General features: G+C 40.9%; 1 protein-coding gene across 1 annotated transcript in view; it reads left to right on the top strand.

Annotated features, from left to right (window-relative positions):
• Positions 1–13,083: 13,083 nt before the first annotated feature.
• The window catches only part of JMY (junction mediating and regulatory protein, p53 cofactor), a gene marked incomplete at both ends in the record, with an annotated part of 69,354 nt that continues 57,678 nt past the window's right edge, over positions 13,084–24,759 (top strand). Inside the window, one exon of the mRNA XM_079703110.1 lies at positions 13,084–14,124. Within this exon, the coding sequence (XP_079559236.1) occupies positions 13,084–14,124 (1,041 nt within the window). The remainder of the gene's footprint in view (positions 14,125–24,759) is intronic.

Below are 24,759 nucleotides of genomic sequence, written 5' to 3'. Positions count from 1 at the left end.
GATGGCTGGCCCCTATCAAAGATAGTTTTTCTTCATTCAGATGTGACCTGAGAGTTGCATGTTCAATAAGCTCTCCAGAAAATTCTGATACAGACCACATGTATTAGGTATCTATTGCTGTATAAGAGATTACCCAAATTTAGCAACTTGAAACTACACACGTTTATTATCTCACACGGTTTCTGAGGGCCAGAAATTCTGGAGGGACCTAGCTGCATGTCATTGCCTAGGGGTCTCTCATGAGGGTGTAGTTAAACCGTTAGCAGAGGCTACAGTCATCTCAAGGCTCAACGAGATTGGAGAATCTGACTTTCAAGTTCACTTACATGGTTGTTGGCCAGAGCCTTCATTTCCCTGCCATGTGGGCCTCTCCATAGGGCTGCTCACAAGCTGACCACATACTTCCCTCACAGTGGGTGACCAGAGATGGAGACAGCCCAGGATGGAACCCTCAGTCTTTAATAACTTAATTTTGGAAGAGACATATCATTACTTTTGCCATATTCTATGGGCCCCACAGACCAGTCCACAGAGAATGTCAGAGGGGACTAGGCTAGGGTGTGAACACCAGGAAGTGAGGATCGATGCGAGCTGTCTTGGAGGCTGGCTACCATACTACATTTTGGGTAATTCTGGCAAAAGTGACTAATATCATCTACAAGCTGCTTCTTTCTGCAGATTTAGATAGAACAGATGATCCAGTAAGAAAATAAAAAACAGATGCTGACCAACCCAGTGCTGGGTCAGCCCCTGTGAACCTAGACTCCAGGACACACCGATCAGGCAGCTGAGCAGTATGCCCAGTGTCAACAGTCACACTTGATGCTAATGCCTGGTATCTTGTCTCCTGTTGGCCTGGTCCCTTTTTTGTCTCCCATTTTCCTGTCCTGAGTTTCTGGTCATGGAGTCTGACATTGCTGATCTGGACTTGCTGCCTTGACCTGCAGAACCTCTCTTACTTCTCACTCCTGCTCTCACTCTGCACCCAGCACTGATCTCTCTGGATCTGACCTCTGTCCTGCCTCCCTTAGGCACCTGCATGGAGACTTCCTCCTGGTCTAGCTGAAGCATCTTTCACCTCACACCATCTGGCCTGGCCTGACACAATCTGTCTTGATGTAGAATATATCTACTGCTTCCCTCAGCTTCCCTTTTGGTGCAAAATTGAATGCAGTCAGTCTCTACCATTAAATACATTCCATTTATATAAAAGGGTATTTTGTTGTCTATGTACTGTCTGTATATTTTAAAATATTTTCTGTCCTACTTTTTTTTTTTTTTTTTTTGCGGTACGCGGGCCTCTCACTGCTGTGGCCCCTCCCGTTGCGGAGCACAGGCTCCGGACGTGCAAGCACAGCAGCCATGGCTCACGGGCCCAGCCGCTCCGCAGCATGTGGGATCCTCCCGGACCGGGGCATGAACCCGTGTCCCCTGCATGAGCAGGCGGACTCTCAACCACTGCGCCACCAGGGAAGTCCTGCTGTATGTTTTTTTATTACTCTATTCATTCACTTGTTCGTTTGTTCTTTCATTCAATCACTCAGTGATTCCAACTGATATTCTTTGTCTACCACATGCACATTTTCCCCTGCTTGAAACCTCCCATCCCTGTTCACACATGCCATTCCTCGCCATCCAGAGTGGAGTCTACTATTTCCTCTCTCCTTGAATCTGGCTGGCCTGTCACTTGCTCTCACGAATAGAATGTGGCAAAAGTGCACCCTGCTGGCCAAAGGCCTGGGCCTTAAGAAATCTGACAACCTCAGCTTTTGCTCTCTTGAGGGCCCCAAGCCACTATGTAAAAAATTTCAACCTCCCCATTGGAGAAAGAATGAGGCAGCCAAGGCACCAGACATGTGAGTCAAGCATCATAGATCCTCAAGCCCCAGTTACACCTTCCCAGCCAACACCACTTGCAGCAGATATCAGCAGTCTCCACCCAGGCCTGCCCACACTGCAGAATCGGAGCAAAGGAATGGTTTTATTGTTTTAAGCCACTAGGTTTTGGGGTAGTTTGCAATGCAGCAGTAGATAACATACATTAACAAACATGAAACTTCGAAATAAACAAATACGAAAAGTAAACTAACACGAAAAGTATACCAGGGGCAGAAAAGGCAACTTCTGGACTTATCACCTACTCTCAGGACTGAATGGTATTGCATTTGATTTTTTTTTTTTTTTAAGTTCATGGTTTCAGTAAAGCAGAAGACTCAGAGTCCAGTTTATAGGGAATTAAGGAGAAAACAATTAGTGAAAAAGTAAAAACATGCAGGTATGGAGAAATCATTCCAGAAATTAGAGCAACACAGTGGTTTTCACCCTGCCTGTATTTTAAAATCACCTGGGGAACTTTTTTTTTTTTCCTTTGGCTGCATTGGGCCTTCGTTGCAGTGCGCGGGCTTCTCATTGTGGTGGCTTCTTTTGTTGCAGAGCACGGGCTCTAGGCATGCAGGCTTCAGTAGTTGTGGCTCGCGGGCTCTAGAGCGCAGGCTCAGTAGCTGTGGCGCACAGGCTTAGTTGCTCTGTGGCATCTCCGTGGGATCTTTCCAGACTAGGGCTCGAGCTCGTATCCCCTGCATTAGCAGGCAGATTCTTAACCACTGCGGCACCAGGGAAGCCCCACCTGGGGAACTTTTGAAAGTGAAGATTCCTGGGTCCCATGCTCTAAGATCCTGATTTCAATAATTCGGGGTGGGGTCAAGGATATTGTTCTGAGATGGTGCTGAGGTTTGGAACAGATTGTGAAGAATAAAAATAAACTTGTAGTTGAAAGATCCAACATGGCAAATAAAGATTTTTGGGAGATTGGATTATGTTGGAAGCTTCAGGAAAAATAGCTGGTGAAGAGAGTAGAGCTGTAGATTTGAAGAGAAAGGGAATAATTAGAGGAATTGCAAAGAGAGAAAAGGCTCAAGCACACAGGATGTCTTGATTGGATGGGTTTCTAAAGAACTTCCAAATGTTGCCTGAAGTCTCAAAAATGAAACATTGCATGCATATAGAATCATGTGAAAGAGTGTTAAGTCAAATCGGAACATGGAATCTTTTAAGAGAGCGGGTTTAGAGGGTACTTTCACTTACTTGATTTTATTTTTCCACAGTGAGAGTATTACTTTTAATAATTAGACACACACACGCACAAAAAAAAAAAGATTAAAAAAGCAGCTGAGAGAACTTTTCATTAAGCACCTTTTAACAATCATTCTGTACCTATTAAATTTTTTAAAGTATGTTCAAATGTGTAAATCCAACATTTTTAGATGTAAGATAAATTGATATAATACTAGAATATGAACTTAGAATCACAAAACTATTCGTACCTTTTGGCCTAATTCCACTTTAGGATTATACCTCAAGGAAATGACCAGAAAGAAAAGAAGTAGCTTGCACAAAGATGGTCATAGAAATGCTATTTATAATACTGGAAAGTTGGAAAAATCTCAAAACTTCAACAATAGTGGTAAGGCTAAGTAAACCGCAGTGCATTATCAAGATGGAAACTATGGAACACTGACTAGTGTGTGGGCCAAGTGGATACACAGAAATGTTAACTGATGTTAAATAAAAAGACAACACCAAAATCCCTTTGTAGGGATCAGAAAATAATATGGAGGGTGCAAAGAGTTATAACTTAATATACTTTCTCCATAAAATTGTTTAAAATCTGGATTTTTTTAATGAGAGAGAGGCATAACCTAAGACTTGCCTACCTTGCTTCTTCTCTTAACTTCCAGTGCCTGAGTACACCAGTGATTTTGTCCCACTGCAGCAATGGAGTTTTAACACCCACAAAAATAACTGGACACAAAAGTACTGGGGCACTTGTTGTTAATCAGGGACACTTAAGTCAGTGTTTTGAAAAAATGGGTGCAGCAAAGGATATACCAGAAAAAAATGGCAATTGGAGATTTATAGAAGACACTCTTTTCCTTTCCTTTTCAATGCCAACCAAGTGATGGCATATACTGATGTGGTTATTTTCATTATAACCAGAGGGAAAGACCAATCAAAATGGAATGTTTAAGTTTTTAAAAAATATGAACTATCTCAAGCATACCAAGAAGCACAGAGAGTCATACAATAAATAGCCATGTAGTCAACACTGAGATTGAGCCAGTGTGAATATCTGGAAATCTTCTTTGTATCCTTCCCCAGTACTATTCATCTCCTTGTCTTCTCAAAGGTAAAACTATTTGGATATTATTGGTGTGTGCCCTGCCCTTGCATTTAAAAATACTTTTACCACATGAGTATAGATCTATAAATAATATAGAATGTCATTTTGCTTATTTAAAAATTGAAATGGGGGACTTCCCTGGTGGTCCAGTGGTTAAAACTTTGCCTTCCAATGCAGGGGGTACAGGTTCCATCCCTGGTCGGGGAGGTGAGATCCCACATGCCTCATGGCCAAAAAACCAAAACATAAAACAGAAGCAATATTGTAACAAATTCAATAAAGACTTTAAAAATGGTACACATCCATTTTGAGCTTATTTTTGTGTATGGTGTTAGGGAGTGATCTAATCTCATACTTTTACATGTACCTGTCCAGCACATCAAAAAAAATATTTAAAGAAATAAAAAATAAATTGAAATGGCAAAAATATATAAAAAAGAAAAAAAAAACAACTAAAAAAAGAGAAAAACAAAAGCAAAAAAAAATTAAAAAATAAAAAAAATTGAAATGGCATCATCATGTATATGCCCAGCTGCAAATTCTTTTCTTCATTTAGCATTGCTTTTGCAATATGTTAATGTGTGTAAGGGTAATTAATTTTGCTTTAATGACTGCATGGTAGTTTTTAAAATTATTAATTTTATAATGAAGTTGTTTTAACACAGAAAAAATAAATATAATAAACTTTCATGTACTTAAGACATTTCATCATATAATAGCATTGTGCTATAATGCCATGTTAGTTCAGATCTTTTTTAAAGAAACCAAACTTCCAGATACAGTTGTAGCCTCTGAGCCCCTTTCCCTGATCCTAGTTCCCAGACACTATGATGAATTTAGCGGTTATGATCCTGATGAATATTTTATTACTTTTCCTATATATTCATGATCCATAAATAAAATATAGTTGGGTTTTGAATGTTTTTAAATTTTATAGAAAGGACAGGCATGCTTTTTTCTGCACATGCTTTTTTCATGTAACATGTTTCTGAGCTTTAACCATGCTGACAGACGGAGACTCTAGCTCTTGACAGATGTGGTGTTAGTTATTCATTGTCATTGCCGTATGTTTTTTCATCATGTAGCTATTCCACATATCTTTATTGATTATTGTATGATGAAGATTTGGGTTGTTTCCAGGGTTTTTTTTGTTTTGTTTTCTGTTTTTTTGTTTTTCTGTTTTTTTACTCTCATAAATACTACTACTAGGAACCTTGTGGAAGAGACATGGAGAGGCACAGCCCAGATCCTGTTCCAAGGAATGGCTCATTGCCTCACCTGCTGAGAGAGTTGCCAGTGTACAGTCTTCATTCAGTCTTCGCCTTTAGGGAATCACTTCAGCTTCATCCAGGGTTATATACCCTTCCAGGGACAACCCACATCCAACAACTGGGTGAATGCATAAACATCTGGCCCACTGCAGGAGCACCTCAGCTACAATGATCTCCATGGACTCAGGGGCATCAGGCCCCCACCACAGCTTGAGACCTCCTTCTCCTTACTCCTGCTCCCTCCTCTTTCTTTCCGCAGGCCTTGATCCCAAGGGCATGTCCTAGTAAACAACCTGCATGTTAAACACTGCCAATGTTAACAGATTAAAGAAGAAAAATATGATTATCTCAATGCACGCCACAAGCTACTCTGTGGGAGAGAGTCCCCATGGAGGAGCACAGAAGCCCAGACATGTGAGGGAAGCAGCCATATTGGACACCAGCCTGCTCAAGCCTCAAGAGAGAACCATCCAGTTAAGACCAATCAACCTGCAGTAACATGAGCGATAATAATCAATTGTTTTAAATCGTTAAGTTTGGGGGTGGTTTATTACAGAGTAATACATAAGGAGATCATAGCAATAGAAGACAACTTCCTTAATATGATAATGTATAGCTACTGAAAGCTAGAAAAAATATCCTAAGAATGATAAATCTTTAGTTTCATTCCCATGAACATCCAAAAGATTAATAAACACCAGAACTGTTTCCAATAGATATTGTTTCAGAGGCCTTAGCTATAAGACATATGGTGGGTAGAATAATGCCCCACCCCTCAAAGATATCCACATGATAATCTTCAAAACTGTGACTATGTGAGTTTACCTGGCCAAGGGGAATTAAGGTTGCAGATGGAATTAAGGTTGCTAATAAGCAGACATAAAAATTATCCTGGATTATCCTTGTGGTCTGATATAATCACAAAGGTCCTTAAAAATGGAAGAGGGAGGTAGATAGAAGTCAAGAGTCAAAGGAGATGTGACAAGAGAAGCAGGATCTGTCTCTGAGAAGAAATGTCATGTGCTGTGGGAAGAATTTGGCCCACTATTGCTGGCTTACAAGATGGAGGGAGAGGCTAGACACCTGTGAATGAGGGCAGCCCTAGAAGCTGGAAAGGGTTAGGAAATGGATTCTGCCCTGCAGCCTCTAGAAGAAACGCAGCCCCACAGACAACTTGACTTTAGTCCAGTGAGACTCATTTCAGACCTCTGACCTCTAGAATCTTAAGATAATAAATTTGAGTTGTTTTAAGTCATTAAGTTGGTGGTAATTTGTTGAAGCAGCCATAGAAAACTAATACAAACCATATATATATAAAAGAAAGGATATAAGGATAGGAAAGTAAGTATGTATTTGGGAGAGGTATGTTCTCTCTCTCAAACACTTTTTGGAAATGGCAGTTATTGTTTCAGGTTCTAGACTTTATTACGTAAAACTCACCCAGGTTATCTGCATCAAGTGATATGAATACAGGACTGGGTCTACGCAATGAGGGAGAACTCAAACCCCATTTAGTATTTAGCTTTGAATTTACCTTAGATCCTCAAAAATCATTTCAAACAAGATAATGAAGCCATACCTTGAAGATCTTCCTCAAGAGAGTCTGGAAATCTATTTCTGTTTCTAATTTCTAAAAAATTATTTGTGATGATCCACTCAAACTGAAGCCAATTACTAGAATGTGAGCACCACATTGTACTCTATTTGTGCACTCGATGTGTCATGAATCAATGAATGAATAGTACCAAGTTTTTGTAAAGCACAGATGGTGTTTGTGGCAGCCATGAGAACGTTCCTCTCAGATCTCCAAGCATAATCCTGACAGCCCGGGTTGCTGCATTATGAATCCACCACATTTCCTCCAGGCTGCTCCCAGCCACTGACTGAGGAGATGGGGCATATGGCAGGACTGTTGCTGTGAGACACGAAACTCCTCTGACAGGTAACTTTGGCTTGAGGATTCCCCATTGACCTACAGAAAACACTCTAAACTGCACTGCACTCCAAGATGCTTTCTATTGAAACTTCCTTTCTTCCTCATTCCTTCACCACCACCAGTTCTCCCCTTTGCTCTGGCTCCCTCCCCATTTTTCCCTTAGAGGTGTTTCCCTACAAATTCTCTTACACATCTAATCCCATCATTCTATCTGCTTATTGGAGGATCTTAATACTGTGGTTAAGGGTGTGGATTTCAAAGGATTCCCTAGATGGGACATTGAGAACAAAAGAGAAACAATTCAGTAAGTGCTCAAAGATTTAGGATATAAAGATATAGGATTAGGATTTAGCTCAAGGATGTGAGTGATGACAACTTAAATCTGGTTCTGAAGGGATTGATAACATACATTATTATGTAAATATACACAGTGGAATTCTTTTTTTTTCTGGTTTTCACTTTTTATTGTACTTACATTTAAATTACCATTAAATACTAAGCATAAGTATATGCTCATCTTATGTCCAGATTTTTGAAATTACAGATAAATGGATGGATGTCTTAAAGGATATTAGACATTGTAGAGTATATAAAACAATTGCAGAATAAGGGTGTCTCTATACTTTGACACATTTGGTGGTGCAACTCCATAGGGGCAGGAAGAGAAATATGAGACTTCAGGCTGCAATTGGAGGAAAAATCTGTTCAGGACTGAGTGAGGAGATTCTTGCACAATGGAATTCTTTCAAAAACAGTAGCAAAGATGTATACTTACTTAAATTTTCAGGAGACATTATTACGTGAAAAAGATAGTTTACAAAGTAGTATTTATAGTGGGATCTCGCTTTTGTAAATAAGTATAGAAAAAAAGTATAAAAATATCCATACCAGGGTTTTAAAAGTCGTATCTCTAGGTAGTATTTGAAGTTTCTTGTTTTGGTTTATCTGCAGTTTTAAACTTGTCTACAATGAACATGCGTTGCTTTTTGTAATAATACCTAAGGAAGTTTTTTTAAGCTTGAAAGAAATATTGAAGTCCTTAATGAAGCATGCTACTCTTAGGTACTCTCATTGAAAGCAGATTTGTATCAGATGTAAATTTTGTTCACCTTCTCAGCTCCCCTCAGTTGCTTTTCTTTCTTTTTGCCACTGAGAGGCCCTGGCAAAAGGGGAGAGTCCTCTTTCTAAAATTTTCACTGGGGGTGAGTTGGGACAACGTACCAGTGGACACGTACCAGTGGCTGGTGTGAAGATTTAGGCGTTTGAAATGTAAGGGTAATGATAATATACAAGGATAATGGAAGTGGAGGGTTGTTATGAGATTGGGCTGTCATCCTAAGACTGATAATGCAAAATCTGTGGGTAACTAACATTGTTTATAGACCTGAAGGTCACTCTCTCAGGACAAGAGAATTTAACATCCAAGCTAAGACCCTAGTGGATGTTGAAAACTTGCCATGAGGGTGACTCCTAGAAACCTGGAAAAAGCAATGAGCCTCCCAGAGCCTGAACTGAAATGCTTGAATTGCCATGATATACTAAAGAGGAAGAGAATAAAAGACTCAGGGAAGTGGGAATGCTGGAATGGGTATGTTACGTGAGGCCAGAACAAATATGTTTTCCAGGAAGGTCCCAAGAATATGCCATTCACCAAGGGTGTTTGATAGAAATGTGTTGGTGAGAGGGGCCCCAGCACCCCCATGAAGTTCACTGTGGCTCTCCTTTGTAGGCCAGGGTAAAAGGCAGGAGAAGTGGTCACAGAATTTGGCTCATTGATAGCAATGGGGATGAGAAGGCCCTGGAGCAATAGAGGCCATTGATAGCTTTCACCATCCGAAGTCAGAGGGTCACAATGTCCACAGTTGGGATGTGGGATGGTTAATAAACCACAGCATCCCAAGGGGCAAAATAGCCGAGCAGCCAATAGACCCTGCTTAATGTACATAGTCAAAATAGAGCCATAATGTATGAGCAGGAGGTTGAGGGAAGTACTCAAAGTAGTCTTTTGCCCAGTTTTCAGTTTTCGGACCTGGTACCATTGACTGAAGAGATGACTGAGTCCTAGTGCAAAGAACTCTGCAATACATAATGATTTCCCCAGTGCTTCCCCAAAGGGATCTAGGCTGTGTACCTGAGTGACTGTTCACTGGGGAAAGGGAAATTCTCAGACATTTCAAGGACTACTGAGGACAGGGTCTAAGTTGACAACCAGAGACTTCATCGTGGGCTCTGTGGACCAGGTAATAAATGGCGTCTTGACCAAAGTCTGGGTCCACCAGGTCTGTGAAGTCACCTGGTACTCATTTCCCTGGTCCCCAAATATAAATTGGGATTGACATATGTGGCAGTTGGAGTAACCCATACATTGAGTCTGTTGATGAGAGCTATCATAGCAGGGAAGTTCAAGTGGAAGCATCTGAAACTGCCTACCTCCTGCCAAGAGAGTGAATCAAAAGCACTATAACCCTGGAGAGGGATAGCAGAGATTAATGCCACTCTTAAAGATGTAGGCATGGTTGACCCTAGAATAGCTCTGTCCAATATGCTGGTCTGGTCCTTGCAGAATCTAGATGGATTCTAAAGACTAGCTCAACCAAGAAATAGTCCTGATCACAGCTGCCCAGCCAGATGTAGTTTCTTTGCTACAGCAGATAATATGGTCTCTGGTACTCAATATGCAGCCATTGATTTGGCGAATGTGTACTTTTCTATCCCAGTCAGGAAAGAAGATCAGAAACACTTTGCTCCAGGGCCATGTTAACTCTCCCACCATCTGCCATAATTTAGCCTGAAGACATCTGGACCACCTGGACATATCACAGAATATCATATTGATACATTACACTGATGACATCATGGTGATCTGGCAGGATGAGTAAGAGGGTGCTGGCATGCTGGAGACATATGCACTCCAGAGGGAGGGAGACAAACTCTATAAAAATTCAGGCACTTGCCAACTCTGTAAAGTTTCTGCACATCCTATGGTCAGGTGTATGTCAGGACATTCCCTTCAAAGTAAGGGACGGATTGGTGCATGATGCAGCCACTACCACAATGAAGGAAGCACAATGACTGTTAAGCCTCCTTGGGCTTTGGATGCAACACATTCCACACCTAGGAAAATTGCTCAAGCTCATAGATCAGGCAATGTGGAAGGTGCCAGCTTTGAGTAGGGCTCAAAGTAGAGAATGGCTCTGCAGCAGGTCCTCACTGCAGAACAAGCAACTCTGCCACTTAGAACAAAAATCCCAGCACACCCTATGGTATTCGAGATGGCAGTAGTAGTAAAAGATATGGTATGAAGTTTTCAGCAAGTCCCAGTGGGAGAATCACAACCCAGCCTCCTGGGGTTATGGAACAAGGTCAAAATGTAGATTTCTGTAGCTTTACTTATTCCCAGGGAGTATTTATACACTCAGAGATCTTGCTTGACAATCAGATATAGCCTTACATAAAGAATTGTAAAGTACTACAGTCACCTGCCATGGGAATTTCAGTTTCGTTTTTTTTTTTCTAGGATAACAGTTACTAAGATAGAGGAGAATAGAGGAGACCAGAAACATTGAAACAACTTTTTTTACAAAACACAGTTGCCAGAGTATTGGGGGAAAATACTTAACACCTGTGTGACCACAAACAATTTTTCTCTAGCACTATTGTGATAAGACATAATGTTGTGGATAAATATTGCAATTTTAATATACATGTAAATAAAAATACTTCCCATAAACATATTTTTTTGGCATTCATTCTTAGTATTTATACTTATCTATAATGTATTATAAGAAGAGAGCTATAATTATCTCATCACTTTTTAACAGAAAAACTGTTAGTAGTAACTTTTCCACAGAAAAAAGGAAAATTTTCTATAATGTGCTATTGTTTGCTTAGCTGGTGATAAAGATTTGCAATGGCTTTTCTATCTTCCTGCCTTTCAAAAGGTGTTATTTCTGATTTGCATTTGAGAGTTGCCACAAGTTCAGTTACAAGCTTTGAAAATTTATAGTTCACATAAAGAACTGTAAAAAGGTTTAAAAACCAGTCCTTTTCCCTTTTGCTCATCCTGCCCCGCCCAAAGTGCCATTTTATTTTTTTTTATTATTATTTTTTTTTGGTCAGAGCAGATCTACAGGTCTAAAATGTCCAGCTGAATGACAGGACTAAAGCTTTTGGCTGTTTATTCAGATGTCAGGACAATACTGAAGTAAGTATGGCTAACAATGCCAGGTTAATCCAAACGGTCTTGCATATATTTTAGAAATATGGATAAAAGGAACAATTCCCATTGTACTTTACTGTGAATGCAGAATACCCGCAATATGAATTGGATACTATCAGGAAAAAAAATGCCAATAATATAAACTAGATTATAAGATCCACTAGGCAATTTTAAGAATGTGTTTCATCATAGTTCAGTACGAACAGAATTCTTCAGATTTACATGATTTTTTTTTTGGTATGTGCATTCTGGTAACTCATAATTGAATACTATTTCAAAAGGCTCAAGTCAGTGATCTCACAACGAGGTTCACAGAACAGCACACAATGATGAATCCTGAAGCAATAAAACAGTGATGAACTGAGATGTAAACATTCACACTATTGGGACATGACTGAATTTTCATTTAATTTTATTTTGTTTTGGAGTTCTACTGGGTTGTCTTCAGACACCTTCCTTTCATCTCTTAAATTGTATCGCAAGGGTGCTAGGAGAGAACCCAATAGTCTAGGGGATCCCAATGAAGTTTAGCACATAGTTCACATAACGTTACGGACTACTTCTTTCTCAATATAGGAGTTACCCCTCCGGGCGAATGGAGGAAAATTTACACCTGAGGGTCCCTTTGAATGACTGGAGTTCAAAAATTCTCAGCTCCTCCACCTTCGTTCCTCTTTTCCTGGGTTCGGAGGCCACCTGTCCCGCAGGGTACACCTGCCTCTCTCTCTGCATGCGGGTCACCGGCTCCAGACCGCCGGAGAAGGAGGCTGAGTCGGAGGAAGAGAAGACTCAGGCGCGCGGCCGCGAGCGGGCGGGGGCGGGAGACGCAGAGGGGCGGGGCCGACGCGCGCGAGCAGGGTGTGCGCGCCTCCGCCGCCGCGTCACCAGCGTGCGGCACGTGCCCGTGTTTACGTCCCTCGTGGAGCCGCGACGTCAGCAGCCGAATGGCAACATTGTGGCGATACTGAGGCGCAGAGTTTAGGAGACGCGTCCCTCCGTCACGCCGGCTCTAGTGGGTCGGGAAGAAAAGGAGGAGGGGCGGGGAGATCGGCCCAGGCGAGCGGCGGAGGCTCACAAGCCCCCGGTCCCGACCACCTACCCGCCTGCCCGGCGCCAGGCAACCCGCGCCTCACCTCCGGAGCGCCGCAGACGCAGCACCGCGGCCTCGCTCTGGGGCCCGGGCGGGCGCGAGGCGCTGCCGCAGCGCAGGGCTTGTAAACAGATCCGGCCGCACGTGACCATGTGAACTACCTGCTCTTGCGACGCGTATTGTCTTTCCCGCGAGCCGCACCACAAAGGAGCGCGGCGGGTGCGAGTGCGAAGAGACGGGCGAGCGAGCGGGGAGAGCCGGCCGGCGCGCTAAGATGGCTGAAGGCTCCCGGCGAGGGTGAGCTGGGGGCGCGGTGCAGTCAGCCGGTGAGTCCTCGGGCGGGCAGGGCCGGCGGCGCCTTCCCCGCGGCCTGGCGCCGGAGCCACCATGTCGTTCGCGCTCGAGGAGACGCTCGAGTCGGACTGGGTGGCTGTGCGGCCCCATGTGTTCGACGAGCGCGAGAAGCACAAGTTCGTCTTCATCGTAGCCTGGAACGAGATTGAGGGCAAGTTTGCCATAACCTGCCACAACCGGACGGCCCAGAGGCAGAGGAGCGGCACCCGGGAGCAGGCGGGGGCGCGAGGGGGCGCTGAGCCTGGCGCACCCGCGTCCGACGGGACCCGAGGGCCGGGCAGCCCGGCGGGCAAGGGTCGCCCCGAGACCACTGCCAACGCGACTCTGGGCAGGAGCCCCGGGTCCCGGAGGCGCCCGACCTGGGCGGAGGGAGGCTCTCCGCGGAGCGCGTGCAGCGTTCGGGGGGACTCACTGCTGCGGAGTTCGGCCGGCAAAGGGGCGGAGAGCCCTCTCCGGAGCCTAGTGCGGGCCAACTCCAGCCCGGTCCGGAGGACATCTGGAGGCAGGGATGTGGGGGGGGCCGCCGCTGCGGCAGCCCAGCCGGCGCCCAAGGAGGCGCCGGTGTCGTCGGTGCGTGTAGTGAGCGCCTGCGGGACGGTCACCGAGGAGATCGAGGTGCTGGAAATGGTGAGGGAGGACGAGGCGGACCCGGCGGCGCTGGCGCTCTCGGACGCTGAGCAGCCGCAGCCCGCCGCCGAGCTGGAGTCCCCGGCCGAGGAGTGCAGCTGGGCCGGGCTCTTCTCCTTTCAGGATCTGCGCGCGGTGCACCAGCAGCTGTGCTCCGTGAACTCGCAGCTGGAGCCGTGCCTGCCTGTGTTCCCCGAGGAGCCCTCGGGCATGTGGACGGTGCTGTTCGGGGGCGCCCCGGAGATGACCGAGCAGGAGATCGACACGTTGTGTTACCAGCTGCAGGTTTACCTGGGTCACGGCCTGGACACCTGTGGCTGGAAGATCCTGTCCCAGGTACTCTTCACCGAGACCGATGACCCGGAGGAGTATTACGAAAGCCTTAGCGAGCTGCGGCAGAAGGGCTACGAAGAAGTGCTTCAGCGGGCCAGGAAGCGCATCCAGGAGGTAAGAACGTAGTCTGGGCTCCACTCATCGCTGTTGGTTCCTCCTCACTGCCGGAGGCTGGAGCCTCGGTCTAGGCTGTGCGCTTCTGGGGCGCTTGTGTTTCTAGCTAGACAAGGGAAAAGGAATGGTTCCTGACCTATCTCCCCCTTTATTCCTTTCGGTAGTGGGGAAAACCGTGGCTTTCCTTAATTTGCTCTCTGAAGGAACTTTGATAAGTCTTTAGATTTCCGCCTCCCACTTATCACATAGGTTCTATAAAGTCCTCTTTTTGCTACTAAGTACTGGTAATAAGATTAAAGCCATTTAGCAGAAAGCTATCCCATAAGTATAAGCTAAATGAGCGTTTCTCTTTGTCCCTGAAGTTGTTTCCAGCAATAATTACCCAGATTATTAACCTTACTTTCCTGGCGTCATGTTCATTTATTCAAAATGGTTTGTCTTATGGAGCAAAAACAGTCAGTTTTTTGTCTCCATATGTGATTTGGCAACTTAGGCAAATTTAAAAATCATTTTCCTCCAGGTGAGTGGCCTGTCCAAATGAAAAAGCCCCAACTGACAGCTGGATGCAAATGGACTTTGAAAGGTTTTATACACACTCTAGGAATATAGCAAGTCTTTAAAGAGAGCTCATGTTTCACTCTTGTTTTAGGGAGAAAAAAGGCCTTGGGCAGGAATGTTCATTTTGCTTTTGGACTTGAGAAGTAAAAGTAGTGCAAACACTTTTTCAAACGAATCTTTAAAATAACAGGAAACAATGGGAAAAGGTCTGGTTATACACAGGGAGCTCTATAATGTGGAAAAGATACGTATAATTTGAGGTCATGTGTACTTATCAGCTTCTGCTGAAAAAACTAAAGAAGTACTCTCGTTCTCAAAGCAATTTATTATTTTTAGTATTAGTATCAATTGAGGTTGGAGTTGCGGTGGGGAAATGCCCCCTTTTATCGTGTTTATATTGCTGACATTGTGTTGTCATCTGTCAGCCTTGCCTATGTTTATGTACTACTTGAATCCTATTAGTGCTAGGAAGCTGGAGCCTTCTGGTTTCTTCATAGAATATTATGAAGTCTTTGCTAGACTTAAGGATTTAGGAAATAATACTTTATCACTTATCCCACAGTGCTCTCTTAAAACTTAGAGTGAATCCAGGTTTTGACTTCTGTTAGTTTACTTTATGCTAAACATCACCCATCATAGTATGATCCTGTAGTTCCAGGAATCTATTTTTATCTCCCTTTTTATCGTCTCACTTCTGGAGTCTGTGTTCTACCTTAAATCCTTTTTGGAAGGAAGTGACAAAACTTAAAATGGTCACATTCTCTTTAGAGTTTTAATAGTGACCGGTATTTCTTTTAAACTGCAAGAACAAAGTTAGTGCTTCTTTTGCTTATTCATTTTACAGGTATATATTACCTTTTTTTAAAACCTTTCTATTTTTTAATCCCTGAATGATGTAGGTATGTCTGCTTTTAACTTTACTGATACTCAGAAAAAATAATGCTTTCTGGTTATTTCATTCAAACTGGGTCAAAAACGAAGGCTGCTGAAAAATATAGTTTATTACAGTTTTCTAGAACTCATGTACTTTTTTTGAAAAAGAGTATTTTTCCTGATTAAGGTTATGTTGACCATAATGTTTTATTCTCTTCAACAGAGAAAATTTAAACTTTTAAAGAGTATTTTGTTTTGGGAAAAACTCTAAATGAAGTCTATTATAAATTCATTGAACTTTAAATACATAAATTTTTGGTTCTTCGCTTAGTTGAACAGTATTTGAAAAATAGCTATCAAGGACAACAAATAGGTTCAGTTATAATGCCCACCCTGATTTCTACTGGAAGGTTTTTTTGGAAGAAATTAAGCTCAGTAGGGGGAAAGGATTGCATGATTAATTAGTGATGTCTGCCATGGGCGTGACAGTGGGAGTGTATAGCATAACTGCCATATATTTTTTTCTTCCCCATCTGCTTAAATTTTTTGCTGTCTGAATAGTTTGCAGTACCATTTTTTTCGGTAAAATCGTTGTATAAGTTGTGTCATTTTTGTTTTATCAATTCTATTGAGTTAGTAATTAGGTCTAAATCTTTTTTTTTAAAATTCCTAGTTCCACAATTCTTGTGGAATTGGTTTTAGGTTTTTAAAAACTAGGTATATGTGGTAAATTAAACATATTCTTAGGTATGTGTTGCTGGAAAATTTGATCCTTTGGTCATGTTTTTCCTTTAATTTCTCTGAATCTGTTTTCCGGTTCTTTTTTCTACAGTCTTCCTTTTCCTATCCATTTAAAGGTTTCAGTTTAGAGACCACACCTATTTGTGCAAAATGGTCAGTAAATTGTGGAAGGAGGGTTTTTTTTTTAATAGACTGTACAACGAGACTGTAAACCTCTCAAGGTCACCAGCCTTGACAGTATCATGGAATTCTCTTCTTTGCCACCCCTAGTTCAGGGCCACACATCTTGTGAGCACTCTTAATAATAGTGGACAAAGGACACCAGTTTTTTGTTGTTGTTGTTTTTTAGTGTTGCAGGAATTTTAAAAATTTAGAAGTGTCATTTTAATGTAAAGTTGTGAGTAAATAAAAATTTTGAGCTGTTAAATGTAAATTCTTCAAGGGACCATACTGTTTAAAAACTAGGAGAAAAATCTCTTAAAACTGTAAATACTGTACATAACTTCCTAAATAAGGAGTTGTTATCTGGGGTTGGTGACTTTCCTATAAATTGAGGGGAGCTATAGATGGACTTTAATGGAGTACCTTAAGTAGAATGCATGGGCACCTGTATATGCATAGGCATAGTCACAGTTTTGGAGGGAAAGGCTTAAAGGTGTTCTTCAAAAAGAGCCTTAAAACCACAATTATAAATTATCTGCTTTGTAAGCTTAGGACATAACCTCTATTGGAATTTAATTTTTGGAATATATTTATGAATTAATATGGGGTTATAAGAAGTAGTCCTATATCTATCTGTCTTGTGGAGTATTGAAGAATTAAACCGTAAGTTTTCTGCCAGAAGTTTTTGTTAATGGTTTACAAATTTGGTCAATTGACTAGTTTGTGAGGTGGTACAATTTATACAATATTAATGAAATTATTTTTATATGACATAAGAATTGTAGATTGTATACTACTTAGGGCTTTAATCTTGAGTACAAATGAAATGTGAAATTTATTGCATGGTAGCCTTGTCTTGGACTTTTACAAGGATTTACTGTAAGTAGTGCTATTTATATAGCAAGCACTAAATCCCTGAATGAATCAAGTGCCACCAAGACCTCTTGGAATGGTTTCAACAGTAGCCTTGGTTGCTGGTTAAAGCTAAGTATCATATTACAAGCCATACCGTGGTTTACCTTTGATGACGTGGATTTTGTAAATAATGGTTTCAGTATAAGGACAACTATTGAAATGATTGTGGTCCTTTAGATAGTAAACCTTAACTATGATGGTAGGCTTGATTAAAATCTAAAAATCATTGTTCACTTTGGAATTTATGATGTTTATAAAACTGCTCAATTCTAACTTTTCCAGTTGAAACCACTGAGAGAAGCATGTGTTTTCAAAAGTAGCCATGTAAGGTACACAGTAGACAGATCATACTCTGTTTGCAGTCAGAAAAACCTGGGCTTGAATTAGTACTCATCACTTCTGTGACCTGTTTAGTTATTTAACCTCTTTAAAACAGAGAAATGGGGAAAATGCTTAAAGGATTTCCGAAGACTTAAGACATGAAAAAGTACCTAACAATGTATTTGGCACTTATAAAGGAGGCTTCCAGAAAGTGTTGCTTCAAGGCAGTGTAAATATTGGCACTACTTAGGTATTGGGGCGCTTCACATTACCTATCCCCTTTCATCCTCCACTCTGTCTTTTGAGACAAGTGGCGTTTTATACATATTTTACTGAAGCAGAAGTTGAGATTTGGCCAATTTTAAACTGCTGAGAAGTGACTAAACTCAGAGATTCAAACTTGATTTGTCCTAATCCAGACATAGGCCTTTTCTACACATGCCTTGTTTCCCTGATGACATTAGAAAGGATGTCAGTCTCCGCTCCTGAGAATGGGAGGGTGGCATCAGTAATTTAAAATCTAGTCAGGTCAATAATGAACTTATAAATTAAGGTAACTTGTTTGTTTTACTTCAAATTAATCATGATAGGCATAGTGTAGGGCATAGTCTACCCGTTGTGTTTTAGAAGTAGGTTGCCTAGGGTGCAAGGATGGGTTTATGTTAGACAAGAGTGCCCAATCACTGTTTTCCTTTGTATTTTAAAATGACTATAAACAACTCCTGACTTGAGTTAAGAGAAGGAGCAAGGAGCTCTATGAAGATTGTTTACTTATCACCCCTCTTCCCAATTATGACTTTACTAATTTCCTGGAAAATTAAGATTAGCTATAAAACTCCAGAGCACTACTGAAGCCCCAACTACAGACAGTCCCCGACTTAAGGTGGTTCAGCTTTAAGATGATGTGAAAGTGATACGCATTCAGTAGGAACCGTATTTCAAATTTTGATCTTTTCCTGGGTACCTTACTCTTGTAATACTGGGCAGCACGCTGCAGCTCCCAGTCAGCCACAGGATCACTAAGGTAAAGAACCGTTCTGTGCCCATACAACCTTTCTGTTTTCACTTTCAGTACAGTATTCAATCAATTACATGAGATATTTAACACTTTATTATAAAATAAGCTTTTGTTAGATGATTTTTACCCAAGTGTAGGCTAATGTGAGTGTTCTGAGCATATTTAAGGTAGGCTAGCCTAAGCTATAATGTTCAGTGGGTTAGGTGTATTAAATGCAGTTCTGACTTACAATACTTTCAACTTACGATGGGTTTATCGGGCAGTAAGCCCAGTGTAAGTCAAGGAAGATCTGTGTATACATTAGGGAAATGACAGTCGTTTAGGAGTCCTAGGATGCTGGTCTTTGGGCCAGTGAGCCACAACCTATGATTAGGTATAAATAGTAGAAGCAGTCTCGGGAAGGACATAATGTACTTAGCTGCAGAGGAGAGAGCTGTTCTGCCTGGATATTTCCATAAACATGGTGCAAACTGCTCTTTTACTGTAAAACAGTTAAGAAATAATGAAGCTAAATGAATTTTGTGGGATTCTTGAAAGTTGTGATGAAAGACAACAGTTGTGATGAAAGACAACAACGTTATTTTAACAGCTGGAAACTGTTAAAATAATGACTTAGATATTTATTTCTTTTTTCAATCCTATGTCCCAATAAACTTTCGGCCATTTGTCATATTACTGAAAAAAAAAAGGTAGGTGTAGAATAAAAGTTGAATATGTTTCTCAGTTAGTGTTTCTGTAAAACAGAAACATGGAGGCTGGTGGCAGGATGGCAGCTTTCCTGATAAATAATTTATGTGGTGGTTTCTCTGCTTACCATTTAACCTCACATGATTCCTGGCCCACCAGATATTTCACAGACATGTTTCCTCCTTGCTAAAACAAGACCAACTTGGACAGATAGTTTCGTAATGTGAGTACTATCGTGTGTGTGTGTGTGTGTGTGTGTGTGTGTGTATGTATGTGTTGAAGGGAGAAGGTGAGTGGGAGGTTTGGTTTGTCAGACATAACAGTTGTGGTGGTTGAATTAGCAATCTTCATTCCCAAAATCTTAACATGTAACTTTAGTCTCACTGTTCTCCATTATTGCTTTATTTGGCCTCTTATTGATTGTAGAATATTGTTGGAAGTGGTACTTGAAAGCACAGGGTGGCTTTCCATGGGTGGTTAGATGTATGTGTGCTTATATTTTTGTAATGGGAAATTTCCCTGTGGCTCTTTTTACTACTTATTAATAGGCCAGGGTCTGCTCCCTCTGAATCTACCCAGTTTCCTTAGTTGTCATAGGAGAAAAATTAAGTTGGTTGTATGGGTAAGAGACATAGGCAGTGAAGACTGAACAATAGTTCTTGGTGCTGTTTGTTTTTTGATAGAGGTGGTGAAGTTCATTTGGCTTTTCAAGCTTCTTGTAGGGGACTGTTAATACCAAGTAGCCTTAACACAGAGTATCTAAGTTACTAAAACTGCATAGGAGCAGAGAAGGATTCATTCAGCAAAAAACTAGAAATTTTTGAGTTGTTTTCTTAAGTGTGGGGAATTGCCCTTATGCTTGTCCTTGAATTTTAAATTTTATATAGTTATAATTGCATATAATAGACTTTTCAGATTATAGTGAAGATTTTGTATAATAGGCTATGAAATAAAAATAGGCCTTGTGAGCTAGATATTTTATAGAGAGTGGTCTTAAGGATAAATGAAGTTCATTTAATGATTTGGGGCTTTATTGTAACTTGTAAGGTTACAGTGAGGGTGATGGCTTGGGGCTTAGTTTATTCAACAAATATTATTAGTGCAATGAAGTAATATAGGTACAGGGAGAATACAGTGATAAACAAGAATGGTCATTTTCTTCAGGAAAAAAATTTTAATTAAAATTGGTTACCAAGTCATCCTGCTGCTAACATTTAGCTGAGGTAGGGTACTTTTTAAGAAATGTCTCACTACACTATCTTAATTAGTGCTTAGTGGAAAGAAAATTTATTGAACATGGCTCAGGAAAATCTGTGTTTTTGTCCTAATTGTGATACTAGTTGCTTGACCTTATGCTGTCACTTACCCTCTGTGGGCGTTAATTTCATGTTTGCAGAATGAAATTACAGTCTTCTTTTCCATAAGGATACAGGGCAGTTTACAAGCACAGTGTGGCAACTGTTGGGACCTGAGCCACTTGTTTTATGTGCTTGTATCCAGATTTGGGTCCCTCTGCAGTAAGGTGACTGTCTAAGACATAGCACTTCTAATGTTGCTAGAGTTTCTTCAGGCTTTGAAAAAGCTCTGATTCATTTTTGAGTACACGAGGGCACTGAAGCAGGCAGGAGTGATGTTTCTGCCTGTTTTTTGTATTCATTTTCTGGTCCTCACTTTGTTCATTACCATTACTTGAGGGGTTTTTGTGTGTGTGTGCTTTTCCCTATGGACTTTATTGTTAAAACTGCTTTCCCATCACTTTTTTGATAACTTGCTAAAGTTACACTTACAAAACCAACGTTTAATTACTAAAATTATTTCTGAAAGCCATTCTTCCTCTTCACCTTGCTATCTGAGTCTGTCCCGTCTTTACTGACTCTTAACAGGGTAATAACTGGGGCAACCAATATGTAGAGACGTATGTGAGGCTCTAGTTTTGTTTTTTTTTTAATTGATTCATTAGTTAATTTATTTGTTTGGCTGCATTGGGTTTTCGTTGCTGTGCACGGACTTTCTCTAGTTGCGGCGAGCAGGGGCTACTCTTCGTTGCGCTCTATGGGCTTCTCATTCTGGTGGCTTCTCGTTGTGGAGCACGGGCTCTAGGTGGGTGGGCTTCAGTAGTTGCAGCACATGTGCTCAGTAGTTGAGCACGCAGGGTCAGTAATTGTGGCACACGGTCTTGGTTGCTCCGCGGTATGTGGGATCTTCCCGGACCAGGGCTCGAACCCATGTCCCCTGCGTTGGCAGGCAGATTCTCAACCACAGTGCGACCAGGAGAGTCCTGAGGCTTTAGTTTTTAATGATCACAATAACTAATTTTTATTGAATGCTACCTGTGGGTCAAGCACTGTACAGAGGTATTTGAATATTGATACATTAAGTTAGCATGTTGATAGGAGTTAAGAGTTTGGGTTCAAGTGAGTTTGAGTCCTGGCTCCTCCACTTAATAGCTTTATGTATTTGGGCCCACCTAATTCTCTCAGTGCATTAGCTTCCTCATTTGTAAAGTGAGGAGAATAATACTGCTGCCTCATAGAGTGATTTAAAAGTAGCTTTTATGTAAGGTACTTAGAACAGTGCCATTTACTCAATAAACACTTGATAAATGTTAACTCTTATTAATATTAATCTTCATATCAACCTAACAGGTAGGGATTTTACAATAGAGGAAACAGGTTCAAAGAGATTAGATAAACTTGCTTAAGATAACATATCTGTGTAAGAGAACCAGATTCAAATCCATGCCTGATTCCAGCTGGTTTTCTTAACCAATAGACTATCTTCCCCCCGTAGAAAGGGAATAAGGCTAACTGATAAACTTAGCCTTTGTCAAATTGAAATACATGGTTAATGTCTCATCACTGGACAGAAACATTAACAGTGTCTGGCTGATGACTTTTTTTGGGCCTTTGTCAAATTGAAATACATGGTTAATGTCTCATCATTGGACAGAAACATTAACAGTGTTTGGCTGATGACTGTTTTTGGAAAACCTTGGTTATGTACATATACTGTAATCAACAATGTTGTCTGTCATTGGAGAACATTGTAATCCCAGAGGAGGTGAATTTAAATTTGTGCATGTATGATACATAAAACGCTAATGTGAGACAGAATGCATATGTCTTTCTTATACAGACTCATAAAAATAATTTTCCTGTAACCACAGGAAGAATAAATGTTACACTGATGTTTAAATATCTGTTGTAAGTTCTGTTCAATATTAAGCTAGCTAAGGGTGAGTTGGTTTAGATGGTGTGATAATAGCTGACTTTCAAGAAAATTTATTTTCTCCTCTAAACATTTCCTGATACTTTTTCCCCCCACAGTAGAAATAGGGAATTTGGTGTATTTTAAGGTAAGACCTGAAATCTACCTCGTTTCTCATGCTATTTATTCCCATTTCAAACAATTGGTACATAACTTTGAATAGTTAATATTGTACTCCCCTTCCCCTCATAACTATACTAAATAATTATCTTATTTTTCTGGCTAGGCAGAGGAGGAAGGCAGTTAGGATGTTAACTCTCTTGATTTATTTTCAGTTGGAAATCCTGCCTCCTTTTTTTTCCCTTTTATATTAGGTGATGTGAACTTGGGTATTGGGGTTGCCAAATGAAAATGAAAGGTTATGACAAGTAGGGTTAGAGAAAGGGAGTTTGGGATTGACATGTACACACTGCTATATTTAACATAGATAACCAACAAAGATCTACTGTATAGCACAGGGAACTCTGCTCAATACTCTGCAATAACCTAAATGGAAAAAGAATTTAAAGAATAGATACATGTATTATATGTATAACTGGATCACTTTGCTGTACACCCAAAACTAACACAACATTGTTAATCAACCATACTCCAATATAAAATAAAAATAAAAAAAAAGAAATGGAGGATTAAGAGAGAAAGGGATAAGAATTAACTTCAGCAATAGCTGAACATGCATTATTTTGGTAAAAGGAAATTATGTGCCAGCTCACAGTGAAGCCTTTTGAGGTGCTTGATTTTTGTAGTGTGTTAAAAGGTCTCTGGCTCCCTGGAGGGTCTTGGAGTTGGCTCTTGAGCAGGTTTTACTCTATATGTTGAGTCTTATGTGACCTAAAACTTGAAAGAAAAAAAACTTATTTATTTGTTTTTATTGAGGTATAATTGATTTTCAACATTATATTAGTTTCAGGTGTACAACATAGTGATTCAAAATTTTTGTAGATTATACTCCATCTAAAGTTACTGTAGGACTTCCCTGGTGGCACAGTGGTTAAGAATCTGCCTGCCAGTGCAGGGGACATAGGTTCGATCCCTGGTCCGAGAAGATCCCACAGGCCATGGAGCAGCTAAGCCCCTGTGCCACAACTACTGAGCCTGTGCTCTAGAGCCTGCAAGCCACAGCTACTGAGCCTGTGTGCCACAACTATTGAAGCCCACGCACCTAGAACCTGTGCTCCGCAACAACAGAAGCCCCCGCTCACTACAACTAGAGAAAGCCCACGCACAGCAACGAAGACCCAATGCAGCCAAAAATAAATAAATAAATTTATATATAAAACAAAAATTTACTGTCAAATATTAGCTATGTTCCCTTTGCTGTACAGTATATCCTTGTAGCTTATTTACTTTATACATAATACTTTGTCCCTTTTAATCCCCTTACCTCTATTTCCCAACCCCCTTCCCTCTCCCCACTGGTAACCACTAGTTTGTTCTCTATATCTCTGAGTCTGTTTCTTTTTTTTTTATGTTCATTCCTTTGTTTTATTTTTTAGACTCCATATATATGTGCTATCATACTTGTATTTGTCTTTTCTGAGTTGTTTTACTAAGCATAATACCCTCCAGGTCCATCCATGTCGTTGCAAATGGCAAAATTTCATTTTTTTAAATGGCTGAGTATTATTCCATTGTATACATATTTCATCATATTTTCAGTCTTCTTAGACCCAGAAGATTGGTATCATTCACGTAAGGGAAAGGTGATAGACTGGTTATGAGTAGGGACAAATAAGGTAGTGGTTAAGAGCTTGAGTTAAGCTGTGGAGGATTCACTTCTGTCTTTCACCAGCTACCTAACTTTAGGCAAGTTCTGTTTCTTTGCCTCTGGTTCTTTGTAAAATGGCATAATAGTTATACCTACATCACTGTGTTATATGTACATACTGATTTGTAAATGCATACTGATTCAGAAATGTTAAATATGAATTTTAGAACTGAAGAGCTATGGAGTCATTCATGCATTGGTTACTGCTTTCTCATGTTGCTCCTACACCCACTTTAGTTTAATCTCACTATTTCATCCTTGGACTATTTCAAGGATGAAAATATTGAAACTATTCAATATTTTGAATAGTTTGGATGGATGGACT

The sequence above is a fragment of the Hyperoodon ampullatus genome (genome assembly GCF_949752795.1).
Source record: "Hyperoodon ampullatus genome assembly, chromosome: 4".
Taxonomy (NCBI): domain Eukaryota; kingdom Metazoa; phylum Chordata; class Mammalia; order Artiodactyla; family Ziphiidae; genus Hyperoodon; species Hyperoodon ampullatus.
The sequence above is the reverse complement of the archived record's forward strand: the minus strand, read 5'-3'. Positions and strand labels throughout refer to the sequence as shown.